Below are 25,128 nucleotides of genomic sequence, written 5' to 3'. Positions count from 1 at the left end.
TACTAATCTTTGTACTGTGTTATAGCTAAATCAACTAAATATCAGTTTATGTAGTGTTGCTCAAAATATCTACAAACAGTAAGGTCTACGCTTACCTAAAAAGGAGCTTTTTAAAATAAAGGAAGAAAGCAATAATGTTCCAAATGAATGGCACTGGGCAAAATACATACAAACAAACATATTTAGACAGGGTATCAGGTGCCCAATGGTTTCTCTTCTATGGATAAAATGCTCGAGGAAGATCTTGAGAATATCATCCCTCCCTCTAAACTTTTAGCTTCTACATAGTATCAGATGTTATAACTGGTATAAAGAATAAATGCTTTTAGGAAAAGTAAAAATCCATGTACAAAGTCAAAGAGCAAAATCTGTAGTGACTTTCTGTAGAAGGAAGGCTCTCTTCTCTGGTGGTAACTCCCTTGGTACATATCCAGGATAGACTAAGTTGGAACAGTATTTTGATACAGTAGCAATCCTTTCATATACTCTTACTAAATATTATAAAATTCCAAAAAATACATAAATACTCCTTGTACCATGCATTATGCACCAGTTTGGGGTTGACTGATGAGGTCATGGTTACTATTTTAACTGTCAAACACTGCACCTCAAAAGTCCTGCCACAGTGTATGGACACAATGATGACGGCTCTAGAGAGATGGCAAACTACCTCTAAAGTGAAAAGTTTCTGGCGAAATATCTCCAAATTAGAGGAGAGGAGGATATGGGGTAGGGGAGGTAGGCAGGATAAAATTTTAAAATAATACTGCTTAGGAGTGTATGTTTAAAGATAGCTACTATACCTTGTCTATCCTTTATCCTAATCTTGAATAACTGCCATGTTCATGCAAAATAAAATTTCTACTTTATAGGAAGAGGAGCAGTCTGTTAGGAAAAGCATATTCTTAGTCAAGGAAAGATGTGAAGACATCTCTCTCATAAATGTTATTTTACTTAGTAAGTCTTTTGGCTACGTCACTATATGCTATTTCTACCTCCTTGTCACTGGGGCAGGTATTGGTGAACTCGTCCCTACTGTAAGCGTTAGTTAAATATCTCCAGATGCCAGTCATTCCTTTGGGAATATCAAAGTTGCGGTACTTTTTGGCCACCACCTGAAATGCAAAGAGATCAAAAGTTAACATTTGATTTTCCGAGTCCTGTACACCAGACATACCTCTGATTTTAAGGCAAATGAATTCTGTGAATCTCTGAGAACTGCTTCGATTTGGGGAAAAAAGCTTGGTGTCCTCCATACTATTCTCATCAATTTCATCAGAGGGGGAGAATGAAGTTAGAAGTCACCTCCGTTCACACTAGAAATTTCAACAATGATAATAAGGATTGTGAACTACACCAGCGCTTCAGGAGTGTAAGTGACTGCATGTGACTGTCCTGACCATCCAGAGACAGCCAAGTGTAATCATTGGATAAATACTTTAAAACACACACACTATTTCAGATCTCGGTTTTTCTTGATTGTGATTGCTCAACTAGTGTTTATTACTATTCTGTTCAGCACCACGTCTCACACAATAAATGCTCAAATATTTTTTTGCCTTAATAGAAAAAGCCGGTGATCACAGAACAGAATTTGATGATATAAGTCAGTGTAGCAAACTCCAGTTCAAAGGTACCTGTTACATCTTTGAATTGTTATGCCATCACAGAAAAAAATAAATAATATTCCTCCTTCTCATATGCCTCAATTTTAAGACATAATTTTCCATTTGATTAACTCTAGGGTGTTTCAACTATTGCCTAAACAGCATTAAATTACACTATTTGGAGGCGGGGGGAGTCCTAGTCATATTGCCAGATCAAAACAGCTTTACGCACGAGAGAAGTGCTATCTTAGTACACAGAATACTGGGTCAAAGAGCAATGTGACACCACGTCCGATGGGCCTACCTTGACAATGTGCAGTTTGGGCAGCAGGTTGCAATCAGCCAATGTCATTTCATTGCCATCCAGAAATTTACGTGTGGAAAACTTAATGTCCTCCATACTGTTCTCATCAATTTCGTCAGGGAGAGGAGAATTCAGATACTCATCCAGTTTCTGCAGTGTTTTCAAGAGACCCCTCTCCAATGCTGAAAGAAAGACGGGAATACTGTAAGGACAACCACCCGAGCCCCAAAGAACTCCATTACTCTTGCAGTCAATAACTGATTGTCAAATGCTAGTAACAGCAAGCATCTGACACTAAGCCCACCAGGAACAAAACAGACGAGGTTCCTGCTCTCCTGGAGATGATTTACATGGGGCGGGTTATGACACAAATAAATGTATTCAGATAAATATAAAAACAAGCATGACAGTTTCAGATGGTATCAGTATAAACTTGTTCATAACTAAATACCCCACATACGAACACAATATGGGCCAGCACAGTTGATATTTAAACTGGAAAAATGGGTAAGAAAAAACAAACCTATTATTTCAAACTAGGGAAGAAAATCCTGCCAAGACAGAGATATTTGCCCCAATTTCAATTCCTGCTCCCATGAGAATATTTCGATTTTTTCACCACAGTATGTGTTAAGAAACCTCAGTACAAATAATCCAAGTAGAAACCCTGGAGTTTTTGCATTGTTTTATATTACACAAGAGCCAAGAATAGCACTATTGTGTAATAACATGAAACACACAGGTCAGATTAGAGAGCTCAGTTTACAACACTGAATTGAGTGGCCCCGGAGCCAAATAGATTAAGATGCTGTAATTGTTACGATTCAGAGAGAGGTGGGACAGAAGCACCCCTGTCTGTCTGGGAAGTCAAGTTAGTGACCCTTAGCAGAGAAGGAGTGAGAACGTCATTAGAAAGAAATATGGAATAACAATAGACAGATCTTCTATTACCCTTTACCTTCCCAATCCACCTTTCACCTCCCACTCCCAGAATATATGAGCTCACACACAGTTAATTACAGTACTTGGCCATAAAAGAAAGTTAAATATCCTGAGGTGACAATCAATATACTAGTTGTAAGTTTGAATAAAGTTGGATCCATTACAGAAAAAGGCAGATTTTTACACGCTGCCCATTAGTTACATCACCAGTAACATAAATGTAGCCTAACCACATCCCTTGTCTTTCCAAATTGCTCCCACCCACTTATCCCTTGGTTCCTTCACAGCATCCAGACAATACATGATGGTCTTAGCTGGGTAAGGGGCTGTAGGCATCAAAAGAAACGAATGGATTTGAGAGGTACTTAGGAGATAAAAACCAACAGAGCTCAGAAACCAAACTGAATATGGAAAAAGAAGGCTAGATATACTCAACAAAATATAAACTGAGCCCCTACTACATGCCAAATCTTGTTCTAAACATCGTTACATTCACTACTGAATAAAACATAAAAGTTTCCTATTCCCAGAGTTCACATTTTGGGGAGTGGAAGGAGTACAGGGAAGCTGGTCCACAAACAAACGGTCCCCACGGTGAATGCTGGTGCCACTTGCTGAAACCTTTACCTTCCTAGAGAGTAGATTCGGGGGGGGGGTGGGGGGTGGAGATGAGTTTAGTACATGCTGACTTCAAGGTGTCAGCATGACACCTGAGTACAGGTGTCCAACAGACAGCTGAGTTTCAGTGTCTGGAACAGCTTGGCCCGGAGCAATATATTTGGAAGTCTTGAGAACAGAAATGAATGTTGAAGCCGTGGAAGTGAAGGAGAGGCAGAGAGCCTAAAGCAGAGCCCTAGGAAACCTCATTGGTGACGTTGTGGGAGGCAGATAATACATTTTCACTGTTACACAGCACTCCGTCATATGATTCCATAATAAGTTATTTATCCATTCTGCTGTTAATGGAGTGGGTGGTGTTTCCAATTATGGGCTTATGACTAATTGTGTAACAAACATTCTTATACAAATCTTTTGATGCATATCTGTTCGTGTGATACTCAAAAATGGAGTATGGATGAGATATTACCTCACACCTGTTAGAATAGCTATTATCAAAAACACAAGAAATAAAAAGTGTTGGCAAGAATGTGGAGAAATCGGAACCCTTGTGCACTGTAGGTGGGAATGTAAAATGGTACAGCCACTACAGAAAACGGTACAGTGCTTCCTCAAAAAATTAAAAACTAACATATAATCCAGCAATTCCACTTCTGGGTATTTATCCAAAGAAAATGAAAACACTAACTCAAAAAGATATGTGCACCCTCAGGTTCATTGCAGTATTATTTACGATAGCCAAGATACTGAAACAACCTAAGTGTCTATCAACGGATAAAGAAAATGTGATACACATACACACACAAACACATTATCCAGCCATAAGAAGGAATGAAATATCACCATGTGTGACAACATGGATGAACCTTGATTTTGCTGTGAAATAAGTCAGAGAAAGACAATTACAGGCACACTTCATTTATTGCACTTCGCTTCACTGTGCTTTGCAGGTAATGAGTTCTTTACAAATTGAAGGTTTGTGGCAACCCTGTGTTGATCATGTTATCAGCGCCATTTTTCCAACAGCACTTGCTCACTTCGTTTCTGTGTCCCGTTTTGGTAATCCAGGCCGTATTTCAAAGTGTTTCATGAATATTATATTTGTGATGTGTGACCAGTGATCTTTGATGTTACTACTGTAACTGCTTAGGGGAGCCACAAACAGCACCCCCATCAAACAGTGAATTTAGTCAATAAATGTGTGTGTTCTGACTGCCCCACTGATGGGCCATTACCCCATCTCTGTCTCTCTCCTTGGCCCTCCCTATTCCCTGAGACACAACAATATGGAAATTAGGCCAAATAAAAATCCTAAAATGGTTTCTAAGTGTTCAAGTGAAAGGAAGAGTTGCACATCTCTTACTTTAAGTCAAAAGCTAGAAATGATTAAGGTTAGTGAGGAAGGCATGCTGAAAGCCAAGGTAGGCCAAAAGCTAGGCCTCTGGCACCAAACAATTAGCCACGTTGTGAATGCAAAGGAAAATGTCTTCAAGTTCTACAGCCCATGGATCAAGGAGTAATTTCGACTTTCAAGTCTTATTATTTAAGAAGTACATTTTATAAGGCTATAGCTGCCACAAATTGTGATTCCTCTGATGGATCTGGGCAAAGTGAATTAAAAACCTCTGGATTCACCTTTCTAGGTGCCATTAAGAACATTCATGATTCATGGGAAGAGGTTAAAATAGGAACATTAACAGGAGTTTGGAAGACGTTGCTTCCAGGCCTCATGGATGACTGAGGGTTCAAGACTTCAGTGGAGGAAGTAACTGCAGATGTGGTAGAAATAGTAAGAGAACTAGAATTAGAAGTGGAGCCTTAAGCCGTGACTGAATCACTGCAATCTCATGATAAAACTTAAATGGATGAGTTGTTGCTTCTAATAAATGAGCAACGTGGTTTCTTGAGATGGAATCCACTCCTGGTGAAGATGCTGTGAAGACTGTAGAAATGACAACAAAGGATTTAGCATATTGCATAAACTTAATTGATAAAACAGCAGTAGGGTTTGAGAGCATTGACTCCAAGTCTGAAAGAAGTCCTACTGTGGGTAAAATGCTATCACACAGCATCGCACGCTACAGGGAAATCATTCATGAAAGGAGAGTCAATCGATGTGGCGAACTTCATGGTTGTCTTATTTTAAATTGCCACAGCTACCCCCAACCTTCAGCAACCACCACCCTGACCAGTCAGCAGCCGTCAACATCGAGGCAAGATTTTCCACCAGCAAAAAGATTACGACTCATAATAGATTTGCACCCTTAATAGACTACAGTATAAACATAACTTTCGTATGTACTAGGAAACCAAAAAATTCATATAACTCCCTTTACTGAAATATTCACTGTATTGCGGTGATCTGGAACAGAATCCACAATATCTCCGAGGTATGCCTGTACTCTATTAACTTATTATACATAGAATCTAGAGAACAAAACAAACAAAACCCATAGATATGGAGAATAGATTGGTGGTTATCGGAAGGGAAAGAGGTTTGTGGGGTGGGCAAAATGGATGAAAGGGATCAATTGTATGGTGACAGATGGTAACTAGACTTATTGTGGTAATTACTTTATAGCGTATACAAAGATCGAATTATGTTATACACCTGAAACTAATGTAATGTTAGATATCAATTTTACCACAAGTAAAAAAAGTGGGATAATGATTATAATCGTCTAAATTGCCATGATGGCTAAAAATAAAGATTGCATACAATTTAAAAACAAAAAAGCCAGTTTCTGATAACTCAATACCTTTTAGTTTCTTTCTTTCTTTTTTTTTTTTTAAGATTTAATTGGGGAAGGGGAACAGGACTTTATTGGGGAACAGTGTGTATTTCCAGGACTTTTTTCCAAGTCAAGTTGTTGTCCTTTCAATCTTAGCTGTGGAGGGTGCCATTCAGCTTAAAGTTGTCGTCATTTCAGTCTTAGTTGTGGAGGGTGCAGCTCAGCTCCAGGTCCAGTTGCTGTTTTCTAGTTGCAGGGGGCGCAGCCCACCATCCCTTGCAGGAGTCGAACTGGCAACCTTGTGTGGTTGAGAGGACGCGCTCCAACCAACTGAGCCATCCGGGAGGCAGCTCAGCTCTAGGTGCCACGTTCAATCTTAGTTGCAGGGGGCAGTGCCCACCGTCCCTTGCGGGAGTCGAGGAATCGAACTGGCAACCTTGTGGTTGAGAGCCCACTGGCCCATGTGGGAATTGAACCAGCAGCCTTGGGAGTTAGGAGCACGGAGCTCTAACCGCCTGAGCCATCAGGCCGGCCCCATCTTTTAGTTTTTAATATGCTTTTTAAAAATTTATTAGTTATGTTCAGTCCTTGATATGGGCACTTTCTATTACTATTAGATTTTTAAAGTTATAAAATTTTAAAACTCAGGTCTGGTTTACATTAAACGAATAGTCCACTAAATCATGAACTTCTTCCTTCTCATTCTTGTTCTTAAGTTCATGGGTAATTCTTATTTCCTCTACCATACCGTATGTTCTTTGAAGGTAAAATCAATGTCTTGTGCTTCCTCAGTATATCCTCTAAAATTCACGGCACTCTACCCAAATGCATTTGGACACCTGGTTAACATCTAGCCCAGGGTAAGATAAAACAAAAATTAAGTAGAAAAGTTTTGAGTTTCTTAAATGTATGAAGAAGGTTAAGAAAGAAATTAGGTAAAAATGTAGAACAGACACTTTTAAATTCAGATGAGTGAAGATGTTTGTACTTGACTGTTATATCTTTGTGGGAAGCTGAGAATGAGGTAGACACTAAATACTGCTATAGAAAATAATGGCCATTCTTAAAATGTAAAGAAAAACTGGTAATATTTTTTATTTAGGTAAATATCAAATTGGAATGTGTTATGTCAAGTGACAGACAACAATATCAAGATTAAAGAACTACCTGTTTTATTCATAAAAGGTCACTCTAGCCACAGCCAGGATCAAGCTAGTTTATTCCTTAGAGAAAATAGTTCAGCAGCAGGGCACTAGAACCCAGTACAATGAAACTGAGGAATTAGGAGAGTTCAACTACAACTAGAAAAGTGACAGGAAATCAAGCCATTTAAAAATAAAATACAAAGGCAATAAATACAATCTTTCATTAATTATGTACTAGCTATTGATAATGCATACAGTCACTGAAATGTAAACAGACAGGAGAATCTCAGGACTGTTGAAGAAAAAAATTAAACATTCAATATGCTTCCTGTCAAAAAAAGTGCATACAGAATAAATACATATTACCCTGTTTCCCTGAAAATAAGACCTAGTTGGACAATCAGCTCTAATGCGTCTTTTGGAGCAAAAATTAATATAAGACCTGGTATTATATTATATTGTATTGTAATATCATATTATATTATATTATATTAATTATATTATATTATATTATACCCGGTCTTATATTAATTTTTGCTCCAAAAGATGCATTAAAACTGACTGTTCGGCTACGTCTTATCTTCGGGAAAACACAGTAGATAAGAGGACTTGTTCTTTGATCTGATTACAATGAACAGAATCAGAGCCTCTAAGGAAGATAATATTGCCTGAATTCAAACACTGAAATAATGTGTCAAATGGCACTTCAGTGGTATGGCAAGTTTATAATCTTCGACCTGCTCTAAATTAATCCTTTTCCTAAATTCTCAAATGTATCCAATAGGAAAATAAAATATCCTAAATTTACAAAGTTGATAGCATACAGTATTTGTAATCCTATATGCAAGGCACGGACTAAAATTAAGCTAACAAAACATTACAGTTATTGTTCTTTCTATAATTTTGGACTTAGCATAGCATTTGCAATGAAGGTGAATTTGCTGTACCTGGTGAGAATATTAGGTGATTTTTCATAGTTAAGAATGTCAGAATAAAGGATATATTAGTGAAAACAAAGAATGCTGAATTAGTTTGATACAATTTTCATGTATCAATATTAGGAATGGCCAACAAAACAAGAAAAATAGAAGTACCAAAAAATATTAAAAAGGGTCTGGCCCGGCGGCTCAGGCGGTTAGAGCTCCATGCTCCTAACTCCGAAGGCTGCTGGTTCGATTCCCACATGGGCCAGTGGGCTCTCAACCACAAGGTTGCCAATTCAATTCCTCAACTCCCGCAAGGGATGGTGGGCTGCACCCCCTACAACTAGCAACGGCAACTGGACCTGGAGCTGGGCTGCGCCCTCCACAACTAAGACTGAAAGGACAACAACTTGACTTGGAAAAAAGTCCTGGAAGTACACACTGTTCCCCATTAAAGTCCTGTTCCCCTTCCCCAATAAAATCTTTAAAAAAAAAAAAAAGTACTAAAGAGCATCATTCAATAAACATAATAAAGTTCTGAAGACAAACCATCACAAAGGAATTTGAAGTTGGTTAAAACAAAGAAAATGTCAGGATTAACCACTAGAAGGCAGTAGCAGGCCATCAGAAAGTAACTTGTCCTGCAATTAATAAGCGTCACTATTATTCTCTAATACCCCTGCTGTAGTAATACTGCTCTCTCTCAGAAGGTTTTTCAAAAAGCTCTCAAAAAAATTAGTAATGGAATAGAGGCCATACAGTCAGTTTTAAATTAATTATGAAAATCAAAATACCCTTTTTTGCCTATGAGGACATACCAGAATTTAAAAGATTAACACACATATACACACACACCAGGGTCAGAAACGTGGGGAAATGAATACTTTAACGTTAGTAGGAATATTAACTGGTGTAGACTTTTGGAGAACAAAACCTTTTGACCTGTTTCACAAAGATATTCACTGGCAGCACTGTTTGTCATAATAAAAAAACTTGAGACAATCTAAATGTCTACCAACAGGGAAATGGTTAAATAAAAATCTGTATTATAGAATATTAAGCAGTATTTCTAAAAAATGAGGTAGATCTATATTTTGAAGGATTTCCATCGCATAATATGTGAAAAAGACAACTGCATAATGTATACATATATATGTAAATACACATACATGTACAATGTTTGCAGAATTACACAGAAAAAAGGATACATGCTAACTGTTGGGGAAGAGGTCATATGATATGATTAAGGGGCCCTGAAATTTTATTAAATTTATTTCTATACTATTTTAACTTTTTCAGTCAGTATGTATTACTCTATTACCTGTATAATTCAAATGAGTAAATGCAAAGCAGAAAACATTAAATGTAACAAGTCCATATCTGTTGTAGAAAAATAATACAATTCACAATGAAGAAAACAAAAATTATGAGCATTTACATGGATAAAACTATATTTTAAAGCTACTGCTAGTTTTAATAAAGGGTAATCTTACACAAACAATTTTTAACACATAAGAAGAAAACAGGGAGAGGTAATGAGTATTTAAAGATGATTAAATGTAGTTTCATAGCTACAACGATGAACAATCATCCTCTGATTCCACTTTTCCAGAGGGAAAGAGGGAGGCAGTGATGGAGGAGACTGAATCTTGAATAAAAACGAACTGATCAGAACCTATCGACTCTTTGCCTCCCTTTAAAAACAGGAATTTGGACATTATGGAATATGCCTCAGAGCATATAATGGCAGAGTTCAGCACTGCTAAATTCATGGGTTGCTTAAGATTATAAATACCAAATAGACAAATAAATTATCTATCAGTTACGTTTGGGAGCTTAATAAGTTATATAAATTAATGAAATCACAGAACTGAAAAAAGCCTAGGAGATCTGGGACAGGTCATACCTAACCCATCCCCATAAAAGGAATTACTCATTAATTTCTCTTGTAATGCTTCAAAAGATTTCACAAACTCTTACTCCCAACCAACTTGGACCTGTTACCACAAGAATTATATATTTTATCTGTCTATTTAGCTAGCTATCATCAGTGTCTCCCTTTATTTTATTCTTTAAATCTTATTTGTTTACTTTGTACCCCAATCTAAGTATTGGCCCTTCTGTTTCACTTTCACTAGGCCAATACTGTAGCAACTAAGCATTTAATCCCTTGTTTAGAAGTAGGTCTTAAAATTGTCCAAACCTATTCGATTTTGTACAGTATTTCATAGGCTGAATATGAAATATTATTTTGTAATAAACAATCTGCCTACTCTGATTTACCATGTAAAATAACAAATCCATCTCTATGTAAATTGTTTATTGTTTGGGGGAATAAGGGAATGGATCATTAATTTCCTAGGCTTATTTAAGGCATTTAATTGCATGAAACAGACACATAAGAGACCTGCAACAAATATACATAAGGGAGATTTCGAACACTGTTTTCTTTAGAAAAGTCTCATGTCAGTGACAGGCCCCTGTGGGGGGAAGTTGCTTGGCAACTGGAATTCTTATTTACCAACAGGTAATTTAATATAAGGCCTTCTAAGTTATGCACTGTGTAATCTACTATGTTGTTTGTTCCTATTTGGTTACAGAATTCAAAGAACAATAAGCGTTGGTGGCTACTTAAAACAGTATAACAAATAGGAAAAAACAGAATACAAACTTATAGTTAAATGACTCACTTTCTCCCATAGTCTCTCCCCTCAAACCCATCCACCAAAGCAACTGTTTTTTTTAAAAGCAAGCACATTTTATTCTCCTCTCTTCCCACAAAGTGTCAAAAAAAATAAAAAATAAAATTCAACCACCCTCCAGCTTCCAAAAATCTCATCGAGAAATAAAAACATTATGACTTTAAGAGTTCAAAGAACTATGCAGCAAGAGCACCTGGGTGCAAAAGATAGTTTTATGAAAAGAACAGTCACCTGCATGAAGGAAAAGGTAGAAGAGAAAAGATACTGTCTGTGGATAGGAGAGGCTCCACTGTAACTGTTTACTTAGTGTATAAAATGCTTAGACAGAAACATTAGTCAGGAAAAAAGCCAATTACTAAGAAAAATTGCTCCCAAACCAAGGCAGCTACTGGAACACATTTAATAGATGTAAGCCAGGCCTGATCACTAACGTTCTTCCCTTTTCTCCCTTCACTGCAGAAAAACATTTCATGCAGTGAAGATTATTCCAGGACCCACTGAAATTCAGTACTAAATTATAAAATGCTGCAGTTTTAAATTTTAATAATCAAAAAAATAACAGGCCGAAGAGCTTGGAAATCTGCCTACTGAAATAACAAGGAAATTAGCAAGTGTTTCCATTTCATTGATATTTTCCCCACTTCGGTATTCTTGTTCATTTGCTGCCATAAACTTCTACACAAAAGAACCCCACTAGGTCAAGCACCTTGCTCATCCACAGGCGGTTAGGGACAAAAACAGCAAGAGACAGATCACTCACTTCAGACCACCCTACACTCAGGATTTTCTAAGACCTCCCATATATTGAATTTTGCAAGGGAGGCACTAAGCAACAGAAATTTAAGATGTCAGGAATTTTGCTAACAAGTGCTCTGTTGTGTTGTTACAGAGTTTTCTACTTTGAGAAGAGATATTAGTAACACAACAACTTTTTTTTTTTTTAGAAACCACACAAATGTGTATTTTATATATTTCAATTTCAAACACACAAACCCATATACGTATTGCTTTCTCAAATTGGAAAATACATGTGAAAAACTCCACTGACTGAAACGATGATGGACTAAAGCGTCTTTAGGAGCTGGTTTGTGGCTATTGTTGTTACTTTTAATTAAATACTAACGCTCTCGCTATACAGTTTTCTCCAGAGAGAACAATGCTTAACATCCCGAAGGGAAGAAAAACGGAAATTACTGAAAGGTGTGGTTAAGACAAGGTTCAAAGAAACTTGCCTTCAATATACCAAATGTAAGTTTGGTAAATGAAATAATAGGAAAGTGTCCTTTAATAAATAAAAAAAGAAAATCGCACCCATACAACCTATACAATTCTCACCATGAAAATATGACTTGAAACTAAAATCCTAGTTTTAGGAGGCAGAGAAATGTGGAAGGCTGGTAAGTCTAAAGAACAGAGCAACTCCAAAAATTGCTCTTTAAGAGTAATTAGCACAAAAATCTACAAAGGCTGATTTTAAAAGCTGGCGCCCAACAATAAACAAAAGATTTAGTAATGGTTTAAGTGAAGCTATATCAATCTATAGCTGAACCACCCAATCCACTGTTTTTGATGCACGGTTAATTCTTTGCATAGCTCCCTTCACAGTAACTTCTCAGAAGAATGAGAACAAATTCATTCAATAAACATTTTATCACACACCTACTATATTGCTAGACATTGTCCCCCGAGCTAGAAACATTGAAAAAAGACAGGACTTACTTATCCCGGTTGATCATCAAATCTCTGATCAACTCTGAAAGCTAGTTTTTAATACTTATGGGAATGTCTGGACTCCAAAGTATGCATTTATAATCACTGTCATAATAGGGTTTCTGGTGGGTTTTTTGTTGTTGTTTTCAGTGGTAATTCAATCATTTCTTTTTTACCTTCATTAGCTTCTGGCCTTGAATTCTTAATATATGCAGAGAATTTGGCAAAGATGTCCATCCCAGCAGTATTTGATTCTGGGTGTTTTGGTGAAAGCTTTAAGTACCTAAATGGAAAAGGTGATAATGGGTTATAGATCTTCCAAAAATACATTAGCATAAATTCCCTCAATCAACAAACCATGTGCTCACAGTTACTAGACATCTTTTAACAGTTATTATTCTAAGAAGTGCCATCATCCATTTTCTATATTTTTAAAATGTCTTTTTCCTTAGGAAGCAAAGCTCAGCAAAGTGTTTTTGTTCACATATTAATATTCTTGGCAACCAAAAGGCATTCGCACTCCACCTCCATTTCATAAACTAAAATGCTGGGGAAACGGTCTGCTTGGTCAGAGCCAAAGGGGGTCTTAGAAAGAGAACTCTAGGGCAGCGCGAAGAGATCTGTGATGGTGGAAATATTCTCCATCTGTTGTGTCCAATACAGTAGCCCATTAGTGTGACATGTGGCTATTTGAATATGATTTTAAATTAATCACAATTAAATAAAGTTAAAAACTTGCTTTCTCAGTTGTACTAAGCACGTTTCGAGGGAAGGGAGAGCTTTCTCAAACAGGAATGCTAGCCAGATCCTGGGCTGGCCGTGCACTGAACCAACCGTGTGCAGCAGCCTCGGGCAACCCTGACAGCAGGAAGAGTCTGGGCTGCTGGAGCCCCTCGCACATCCGTAGGAGGTTAGGAACAAAACAGCAAGAGGCAGATCGCTCACTTCAGACCACCCTACACTCGGGATTTTCAAAAATCTCTGGTATATTACATTTTGTAAGAGTAGCCCTGGGCAACAGAAAAATAAGATGTCGGGAATGTTGCTAACAAGTGCTCTGTTGTGTTGTTAAAAAGATTTTCTACTTTGAGAAGAACCATTTGTGACACAACAAACAGCCTTTTCTTTAAAACCACACAGATGTGTATTTTACATATTTAAATTTCAAACACACATACCCATATATTTCTTCCTCAAGTTGGAAAATACTTGTGAAAAAAACTCAACACCTCACTCTTTCCTTCAGAGCTGGCATCAGCTCCAGGGAGTCGGGCTAGAGGAATTCAGCCTCTTACAACCATTTTAGGGAAGATTCCTCAGCTAAAAGACCCTGCAAAATTTCACTGAAAAATGGGCTTGCAGGCAGTTACGACTTTGGAAAAAAATCTTACATTAAACTAGTGATTTAGACTTATTCATATGTTTTAAGGTGTTGTCTTGCCACTTTTCTTTAAATTAAAAATGAAGATGAGGTATTTTTCTATAGAAATTTAATTCAGTTGCAAGGTGCAGTTTCGGGTTAGTTTTTATATTCCTATTTTTTACGTTTACTTTTTACGTTTACTCTTCTTGAATTCAAGAAGAGATATATCTTCTAAAAAACGGACATAGTACAATATTGGTAAGAAGAATATAAACTGTTTACCTATATGTTCAAGTTTTCTTTCTTTTTAATCTCTCTCAATTTTTAAGCTTAAAGATTTCTCTTATAAATGAAATTATTCACATAACGAGGTTTTCAGTGAATGATTATAGTAAATGAATTTCACCTAAGTTTACTTTTCCTGCCTGAGCTGTAACAGTTAATCCCTGCTTCAACATCCCTGAGTTTCCTTTGGCTATAAAAACAACCAACCTCATTTAAATGTTTTCACCGCTGGTAATACAGTAGCTTCACTGACTCGTTCCAAACAAAAAATAGTGCAAGGAACGTAAGTGCCTCTTCAATACATACTGGTATGTCTTCTATCCAAGTTTCCAAAATTAGTCCTCTCTTCCCCAACCATTATTTAGCTATATCAACTTTTTCTAACGAAGTAAACTTCATAATTCTCATAATAATTTATAGGAAGGTAGGCTTGAATTACAGATTATTTATATATTCATTATTCATACATATATTCATTTATTCTAATTAAGTATCTACTGTGTGTCAGGCATTGTACTAAGTGCGGGGGATATAATGATGAGCGTATTACTAGAGACCTAGTTTAATGAACAGGTAAGAATGAAGGACTTTCAATCAGCACATCCTTACTGATATGGAAATAGTTGCTATTAAAATTCTTAAAACACTGTTCTCTAAAGCAGGTTAAACATGCCCTGATCTTCCCTTCCAAACCATTAAATTTGTATTATTAATTTAATGCAATACTATAGCTGTAAGAGACCACTCACCTCAATCTCTCATTTTGCCTAAAAGGAAATTATCTTCCAGAAAGTTTACATACTTGGCTCCAAAGTCATTGGATTACTTAAAAGTATCACCAAACTAAAACGCAGATTTCTTGTCCCTAGGTGGTGGTGTTTTGTTTTATTATACATCAGGTTCTAAAATATAAATCAAATTCTAAACCACCAATAAGTCCAAAATCAGTTGCCAACTCTTTTTGCATCCCCCCAAACACTGGATTTTAATAATTCATCAATTATTATTAGTTTTAGCAAATAGCTTGATGAAGCAGTAATTTTCAATTATTGTGAGCATTCAACATTTAACAAAAGGAAAGCAAATAATTAATAAAAGGCTATGTGTCAACAACAGAATGGACATAGCATAGCACCCAGAGTAGTTAGACTTTCAGATAGTCCTTTGTTTTGCATTACATCACTGACCATTGATGGTAGACTAAGAATATTTCCATCCTTTTAGGAAAGATCTCAGACATTTTCTCCTTTCGTGTGTCAATGTAAGAATAAAGTCTGGTTATAGTTTTTATCACTGTCAATTCAACTTTCATTGTCATACTTCTTTAAAAAAAAAAGGCTTAATAACACTTTATAGAACTCTTCTCCAAAATTAGCTGGCTTTATCTTTCTATCCTTTTATCAGTAGGTTAGCCAAGTATACAGGCCTACTTCAGTTAAAAATCCAAGTTTCAAGGCTTTTTTGAAATGGGGTGGGGGACAGTGGGGGAGGTGGAGGAAGCAGAGTAGTTCCTTCATTCAAGCAAGGGGAACTAAAAAAAATACATAACCACTTTCCCTGGAGAGAAGGTTTCTTCTTTAAAACCTACAATTACATAGACCAGCAAAAGTTGCTTGATTTAAATTTTTCATTTGTCTCTGAATTCGAAACAACTCTAGGGCTAGATAGTTGCCTGTATTTATTTCTCGTGATTAAATCAGCAGTGCTCACATAAACACTCTGTTCTCAGTATCATCAAATGCCAGAAACGTTATTAGAAATGCTAGGTTACAGTCTACCAGCTCATACAACTCTCCTGCCTTTTCTCCTCACCCTATCTGGAAACAAGGAGGCTTACAATCTGAGTGTGAGGAGAATCAGCAATAGTTAAGGACGGAAGACCTCCCTGTCCAGAGACGGAAAAGACGGAAAAGAAACCAGAGCCAGGATGCTCCCTGAATGCTCTAGAGCAATAAAGGAAGGGAAAGATGTTCCAGAAACACTTCTTCTTCCCCCTCCTCCTCTAGAAACAATTCTGCAGGACAGAAATGATGCCGTTTGATGAGCATTTCACATTATGGGCTGCAGAGCCCACCAAGGGGAAGGCACTCCCAATCTAAACGTGCTGTTCCAATGCGTATCAGTAAAAACCCATTAGAACTGAAACCCCACTTCCTATTTATTTATTTTTTTATTTTTTTTTTTTTTTAAAGATTTTATTGGGGAAGGGGAACAGGACTTTATTGGGGAACAGTGTGTACTTCCAGGACTTTTTTCCAAGTCAAGTTGTTGTCCTTTCAGTTTTAGTTGTGGAGGGCGCAGCTCAGCTCCAGGTCCAGTTGCCATTTCTAGTTGCAGGGGGCGGAGCCCACCATCCTTTGTGGGAGTCGAGGAATCGAACTGGCAACCTTGTGGTTGAGAGCCCACTGGCCCATGTGGGAATCGAACCAGCAGCCTTCGGAGTTAGGAGCACAGAGCTCCAACCGCCTGAGCCACCGGGCCAGCCCCCTCACTTCCTATTTAAAGAGGAGCCATTGAATTCAGTTTGACAACCACCTTCAGTCCAACTTGCTCATCAAATGCCAGAAATAGTAAACTAAACTCTCTTGGATTTCTCTCCTACCCTTCCTCTAAGCTTGAGCAAGCCTTCAATTTGGTACTCAATAAAGCACAATCCTTCAATTAAAGACTTAGGTTTTACCTCTTTTATAAAAGTCAAACTCAACGAAATGAGAAACAGAAAGAAGAGAACTGGGAAAACATAGGTTTTTGAAGTCACACAGACATGGCTTTGAAAGTATGTCAGCTCTGCCACCATTAACCTTAGACAAATTATTTGGATTACTCATCTTCAGTTTCTTCATAAAATCTTTGGGAGGACTGAGATAATCCACAAAATAATCCACAATGCACGGTGCATGGGACATAATTAACAGCAGAGGCATTAGCAACATCAAAAATACTCCCTTCTAAACAAAGTGAATTACGAAACTACTTAGAAACTGTCTTCAGAATAAAAACTACATCGTAAAAATAAGGAAATTACCCTTAGAGAGAATTCTGCACACTGTGAACTCTTTATAACAGAAAGATCTCCAAGTTTTAAGTTAAATTATTTAAACTGAAAGAAGAGAACATCTCTGGTTCGAGTATCTCTTATGAATATGCCCAAACAAAGTGGGGCTGAAATTTCTATATATAAAAAGCACAGTGACAATGTTTCTTTTCAAAGTCCAATTCAAAAAGCTTTGTTGTCTTACAGGATTAGACATCAAGAAACCAGAATATTTTGATATTTGCTCTACTATTTCTCTTAATGTCTATTCCCTCTGAGAAAAATAACAAGAAGGAATAATGAAAATTATTTTTGTTATTGTTGTTGCTGTTTTTGAAGAAAGCTACAAGAGAATATTAGAAAATGCTCATTTTATTGAAATGGTATAAATGTTATCAGCATACTGATTTCAAAAATTTAAATATCCTTGGAAGAATTGACACATTCACACTTCCGACAATGCTTTAAAACAAAATACAGTTTTCTTCATAGAGAACGACAAGTCATTCAAACTGTTTATTTATAATTTAATGCTGATATAATGATCTGTAGTTACATGAGAGGAATATCTTAGCGTATGAGGACAGGGTGGAAAATATGGAAGTTTCCTCAGAGCTGACAGACTTTTAAGAATAAAAAGGGATCTATGAGGTTCTATAATGCAACAAACTTTCAAAAATTATTTCCACTAAGTTGAATACATGTTCCTAACAGTTCCTTACTGGTGTTTATAAAGTTTGAATTTATATTTTACAAAGATCCCAGTATTGATTTATTGGTATTCTATCTATATGAGGCCTGGAGGAAAAGTCAAGATATAATTTCATTAACATTGGTCTGGAGAAACTTTACTGAGGACGGGAGGAAAGTTCGGACTCCTGGTAAATAGGGATAAAAGAAGTTTGAGGCCCTTAGAAAGACAGAAAGATAGGCAGAGGACAAGCTTTCATACACACAGGATTAAGAAAATGAAATTTTAAGCTTAGAACAAGATTGCTAACCAAAGGGCAATTCTGTTCACAATAGAAGGTGGGCTAGTTGTAGACAGAAGTATCATTGTTCACTCTTCTCCTAGCAGCCCTCCAGCCTACCATCCCCGGTCCTGCGTGCTCCACTCCAGCCATACCTTCAGGTTCCCAAAAGAAACACTACTGATTCAAAATTACTTTTCTGCCTGGAACTCCTTAACTCACCTGTCGAATGTCACTTTTTTAAAATTAAAGTTTAATTCAAGTGTCATCTCTTCTCTAAAGCCTTGCATGATTCCATTCACTTTCCCATACCACCACCACCGCCATCACCACTACCATACACATTTGACTGTGCTGTGGAAACTGTATCTTATTGTCTATTGTGTCCACAAGGCTTTGCTGCCCAATAACTGTTTGAAGAATGAATAAAATGAATGAATGAATGTTGAGAAATTAAAAATTTAGAACCCTCTGACCCAATCCTGGGAAATTTTTTATGGATATGGAAGATAAGTTAACTAGCAAGAAAGGGTTGGGCCAGAAGAAAAGAAATAGCTCAGTTTTCAAGATAATGAAACTGAAAAAGCCTAAAAGAAATCAGTAACGCTTTGAACCTATCAATGCCAATATTACAGTATAATGCAAAACTGCATATTTGCAATTTAGGTAACTGTCATTAGAGTTCATCTCTTCCTCAACTGTACTGCACATTATAGGAAATAGTACTTTAACATCGTTAACCAGGTCGGACCTGGGGATACAGAGTATCTCAAAGAAATACATAAACAGAAACTGAACCCCACGGACACAGTCTAAAAAGTCAATTCCCTTGGTGGTAGCTTCAGAAAGCTACCTTTAAAATGGCCTGATAGGAAATCCCTCAGCAACCTAAACCACACACCTGCTTAGATATTCTGGCTGTGTTCAGTTTGAACCTGTCTCTCCCCATCTCTTCTCCCTAAACTTCTCTCTCAATTTGGAACCTATATCCCTCAAACAACCAGTCTGTCCTGACGTATGTCACATGTCCCAAACCTACTTTCACCATGTACTCTAACAGCTTAATCAGATTCCTACCTTTCTCAGTATGGCTGCTGATATATGACCAATTCTGAAATCTGGGTAGCATTAATTATACTGAATGAAGAGAAGTCCTAGTCACTCCAACTTAACACTGAGAATTTAAATCAAGTACCATCAGGAGAAAGGTCTCTAAGGGCCAGATAAGACAAAGTTTTAAAGAGGTAGCAATACTTCCATGTGTATTTTCTTTGATACTCACTTGGGAGGGCATAAGACTTCTTCAAGAAATTCTTCAATTTTATTTACATCCGTTTTGACTTCATTGTTGAAAGTTATAAATGGTGGGTGGGTCCCGGGAGCCAAGTTCTGCAGGTCTACAGGCTTCCTGTTAGGCAAAATAGTGGTCAAAATTGGATCATTTTTTACTCTAACTGAGAAGGTAACAATACTTTCAATTCTCAGAATGGTTCTACATTTTAAAGTATGTGACAATGAATAATAGTATTTTTTCTACTAGGTGTACTAACAGCTGCAATAGTACTCTGATAAGCATTCCAAGTTTAACTGAGGTGCCTATTAGAAATGATGGTAGAATGAGGGGAAAAAAGACTTGGGAGTTGGGAAAGTCAGTCTCTACTCTCAACTCTGGCACCAACTCATTGTGTAAAGATGGGTAAAACGTAATTTACCTAGGCTGTCCCCCCACCGTTTTTTAGGTAAAATTAGGGAGAAGAGCAACTAATTCCTACAGTCCCTTTCAACTATAAGATTCTAAATTCAGGTACTACCTCTTTTCCATTTTCCCAGAAGTCTAGAATTAATTAGGAAAAAGATCACCAGATTTGACTATCTACAATCGAAATTACTTCAATATGTAAAAGACAGCATAACCAAAGGTAAGAGGCAACACAGAATGGAAAAAATATTATAATGAACAAGGCTTAAAATATATATTAAATATATATTAAATAAAATACATATTAAATAAATTGTCCAAATTCATTTAAAAAGTCATTAAAAAAAATCAATACGTATGGGTCAAAAGAAATTGATAAGCTATAAAAATAAGTGAACACATGGGAAAACATCAAAAAACTCAATTATCAAATTGAAAACTAAACAATCTATACATTTTCTTCCTACTAATTAGGAAAAATTGAAAATATACAGGACACTGATAAAGATGGTGAAACAGGTATGCTTACCACTACTAGTAATAGCAACAAATGCTGATACTACCCTACTAACCAGCAAAATGGCTCACCTAAGCCCACCAGTGAATCCTGGAATCAATATGACCAGATAAGCTATGCATCCTCATAAAATATGAAGCATACATCACCGCCTAAGAAGTATTCTTACCCAAAACGTTGAACTTGAATCTAGAAGCAAGCCTCTTAGGGCAGGTGTCTCTCCAAGTGTGATCTAGGGGACCCCTTCACCGGGTGGTCCATGAGGTCAAAACCATTCTCATAATACTAAGACATCATTTACCTTTTTCACTCTCATTCTCTCATGCCTGTATAGTGGAGTTCTCTACATGCTACTTGCTGTGTAATACAGACATTAGAGATGTGCAAATTGTAAAACAATGCCACTCTCTCACTAATTTTGTTTCGGAAAATATAGTTATTTTAAATTAAAATTATGTTTTGCAATAACAGATGATGAGCTCATGATTGCTCTATTTAAATGAATTAGTAAATATTTTTTTAATTTACCAGCTTTAATTTCTAATATAGTAAAATCGACAGCTAAAACCACATAACTGAAAGCTCTTTGAGGTCTTCAATAATTTAAGAGAATAAAAAGGTCCTGGGATCAAAAAGTTCATTTACAGGAAACATGAGGGGTTAGAGGACAAAGTTAAATGATACCACAAGGAAGAAATCAGACAAATCCAGAATTTGAGATAATCTACATTTCAACTGACTGGATTTCTAAGGGGGGGGGGGCTCAAGTGGGGGTTGGGAAGGACTGTAATAGATTAAGAAAAGTTGAAGAGACATAACAACCAAACATAATGAGTAGAATTTGTTTGGATCCTTACTTGAACAAACCAGCCAAATATAAAAAGATATTTTGGAGATAACCAAATAAATCAAGTTATACTCTGGGATCTAGATATGATGATGGCATTGTGGTTAGGTAAGAAAATGTCCATATTGTTTGGAGATAATACACTGAAGTAGGGGTGGAATGACAGGATTCCCAGGATTTGCTTTAACACTTTTCGGAAAGAGGAGAAAAGGGACAAAGCAAATAAGCAAAATCTTGATAACTGAATTGAGGTTATGGGGAAGTTTATTCTATTCTGTGTGTTTGAAAACTTTCATAATTACAAAGATTAACTTTAAAAAAGCAATATAATGTACTGCTTCAAAGAACTTTTCCCACTCCTATGAAACCCTCCCTTTTGTCCTCCTTACTACAAATGCACAGAAAATAAAGGCTATCTTTAGTGTATTGGGAAGGTGAAATACTTCGTCACTAAAGAGAATTTTTAAAATAGACGGCACCCAAAAATCTATACTCAGCCCAGCTTATCAATTTCCCCTGGTCTTATTCATTTCATTCTCTTTACTTTCTCTCCCTCTCTACCCACCACCGCCACCCAGCTCTCAATTTAGGTTTGGAGAGTGCCTCATCTTTCTATGACTACATTCTAATCAAAGATACTAAGACTTATAAATTATCCAATTAGTCCAAATTTTCTAACTCAGAGCCTCCCTCTACGAAGTGCTAGAGCCTATCCAAGGCAAAAGAAAATAAGACACGTTTTCTCTCAACTTCTATAAGAACCTAAGCTCTAAAAGAGGACTTTTAAAAGTCAAAATCTGATTTGATTTTCTACTCTGATTCTGTCACTGGGCATTCTTTAGTCTGACAAGGTAAAGTCAGTACAAAATGATTGGGACACATGAAATCTGAGTAAGTATTCTTAAATGAATGAATGTAAATAGGTCTATACCTGTAACATTCCAGTAACTTTTATAAGTACCCCATTCCAAATCAGAACTAATCCTTTTCTACTTTTTATTTCATTGGTTTCCTTTGGTTACTCCTTTTCACTCATCATCCCAACCACCTGTCCCTTGATCACTGTCCAAGGTCGTGGTCACCTTCAGTCTTCAAGTCACCCACTCATCCGCGCTCATAGATGCACATTTGTCCCCACTTATAATTTACTTCCTCCTCAACTCAGGAAGAACTTGTACATAATCAAGAGTCCAGAAACCCTAATAGGTTAGGGTTTATATATTTATTTTCAAATCTTAACATTTTAAAGTTAAAAAAAAAAAGGTAGCACAAAGATAAGAAAAAGAACCGTATCTCATGAAAGCAAGCAGGGCTAATAAAATTTGTATAAAATACACAAGAGAAAGAGAACACACACATCTCCCATGAATGATGCCAGTGATGAGTAAGAGTGTTCTTTACTCTTGTCATACAAATTGTGATCACCTAGAAAATATTTTTCTTATTCAAAGTTATAAAAAACATATCCATCAACATACTATGACTAATCAACAGTCCATTAAATGCCTACGTATAAAATGATAACACGCATGTATTTTTTTTAAATAATTTTTTCACGAACAGGGTGGAGTAGGGTAAAGAAGAAGAAAGGGAGCAATGATTTTAAATAACCCCTGGGGGGAGGGCGGCAAAATAAATAACAGCTATTACTTCTATAATAAATTATGACAGCTTTTAAGCTCTCCAAATAAAAATATTTATTAGAGGACAAATAAGAGTTAGCATGGTAGAGAAGAAAGAACCAAAAACTGAATTAAAAAGACCTGGTTAAAATCCCAAACTGAATAGTTCTGCCATTCACAAGCTATGTGACTGAGTCCATCACAATCTCTTTGGCTCTGGATTTCCTCTCTGTACTATGGATAGAAGGCCTGCTTTGCCTGTAATGATCCAACCAAATAATGCATGTGAAAGTGAACTAAACCAAAGTATGCAAATGAAAGCCATTATTGCTCTCAGTACCTCATTAACAAAGCATCATGCAGGAGATGAGGCTGGCAGTGTTAAACTCTGAAGTGTCTGATGGCTCAAAACTGGTTATCTGGCATTAACAGATTGGTAATAAGAAATCTTATTAATATAGAGGTGTGTAAGTGAAGTGAAACCAGGCATATGATCACCAATTTTTTCATTAATATTAGTGACTAGTGAATAGTCCAACTTGTTTCTGCTGAAAGGCTATACAGATTTTTAAAAAACAAAGGTGATGAAACTGTTTTCCAGGATTAACTGTTGAGATGAAGGACAACCATGTTAGATCCTTACTCCAACTGAAAGTAGTCTTGAAAAGAAATTTTAATGCCTCTAAATGAATTTGTAGACTTCAAATAAATGGACAAGTTGTTAAGCTTAAGGTAACTAACTTAGAAGCTATATCAAGTCATCAAACAGAATCTAAGATTCTTTAACTTCTAGTCCACCTGGCACTGAGGCCACAGGTGTTTTGTTTGGCCCACAAAGGCTCATTTTACAGACGCTTCACAGAAACTTAACAAACATTTCAGGAACTGCAGTGTAAGATAAACGAAACTGAACCAATAGACAATGGCTGAAAATTTCAGGATATCTTTGGTTTATCTCTTCAGAAGCCTTCAAAAAATATTCAACGGTTCATTCAAACTCATTCAAATGTTTCCCTTGAGTGACAGCTAGAAAACGCAAAGGGCACAGAATTCATGCCTTGAAATAACAGTACAAATACTCTTCAAGGTTTTGGGGTTTTTATTTTTAATGTTATTTATCAAAGTAATCCTTTTTTTATATATGTAGTGGTCTTTGAGATGAAAAAAAATATTCTCTCCCTTTCTGTTTACAGATGAAGAAAAGGAAATAGGGGCAGCCGGTTAGCTCAGTTGGTTAGAGCGCGGTGCTCTTAACAAGGACTAGATTGAAACAACTACTTGACTTGGAGCTCATGGGTCCTGGAAAAACACACTTAAATAAATAAAAGTTTTAAAAAAAGAAAGAAAGAAAGGAAAGGAAATAAAGAGAAACAAACTATAACAAGAAAATAGAGAGGAAAAGAAAGAAATGCAAAAAAAATGGGGAAACAAAAAATAATTAATAAATTGAGGGGGGAAAAAAGAAAGAAATGAGAAGGAGGAACCATATAGGAGCTAATACTTTAAGCAACTTAAGCGGCTTAACTTCAATTAAAATTTAATGCAGTACACTTGCAACAATTGGAGGACATGGGGCTGGAGGCTCAGTTCCAGTTGCTTGGCATAAAATGAGAACAGCACAGCCATGGGACACTGAAGCTGGTCCCTAACGATGACCTGGTTGTAACCAGCTGACTCACTAAATGGAGAAAAAAATACTAAGTAGGTAGAACTTCCCTTCTAAAGATGCTGATTTTCAAAGCATAACATTAATTTACACAAATCAAGACGATACTGGACCCTATACAGCAAATAAGAAAAAAAAAGTTAACACCACAAATCTTTTATTTCAATTTACTCCTATTAGTTATTCTTCACTAGATTTGCTACATTCTGACTAATGCTAAAGTCACTAATTGAATCACCAGTAAATCATGGCCTCACCAAAACACACAGAATCCCAGTCACTAAGCATCTATTTGTACCAGTTCAACCAGTTAAAGGATTTTATTTTATTAAATGTGGTAGATGCTAATCTTTGTCTACTTTAATGTCAATCTGTGAAGCAATCATTTTAAAACAAAACAGCATCTATGAAAAGGTTTCAAATACAGTCTCTAGAATCCTT

At 36.6% G+C, this 25,128-nt stretch overlaps 1 protein-coding gene across 1 annotated transcript in view; it reads right to left on the bottom strand.

Moving 5' to 3' along the window:
* Positions 1-932: 932 nt before the first annotated feature.
* The window catches only part of CLIC4 (chloride intracellular channel 4), a 61,958-nt gene continuing 37,762 nt past the window's right edge, over positions 933-25,128 (bottom strand). The window contains exons 3-6 of the mRNA XM_033114767.1: positions 19,619-19,744; positions 12,860-12,966; positions 1,912-2,093; positions 933-1,115 (exon numbers count right to left, since the gene is read on the bottom strand). Coding sequence (XP_032970658.1) covers positions 951-1,115; positions 1,912-2,093; positions 12,860-12,966; positions 19,619-19,744 — 580 coding nt within the window. The 3' untranslated portion in view covers positions 933-950. The remainder of the gene's footprint in view (positions 1,116-1,911; positions 2,094-12,859; positions 12,967-19,618; positions 19,745-25,128) is intronic.

Source organism: Rhinolophus ferrumequinum, chromosome 9 (genome assembly GCF_004115265.2).
Source record: "Rhinolophus ferrumequinum isolate MPI-CBG mRhiFer1 chromosome 9, mRhiFer1_v1.p, whole genome shotgun sequence".
Lineage (NCBI taxonomy): Eukaryota > Metazoa > Chordata > Mammalia > Chiroptera > Rhinolophidae > Rhinolophus > Rhinolophus ferrumequinum.
Note: the sequence above shows the minus strand (reverse complement) of the source record. Positions and strands in the feature narration are given on the sequence as shown.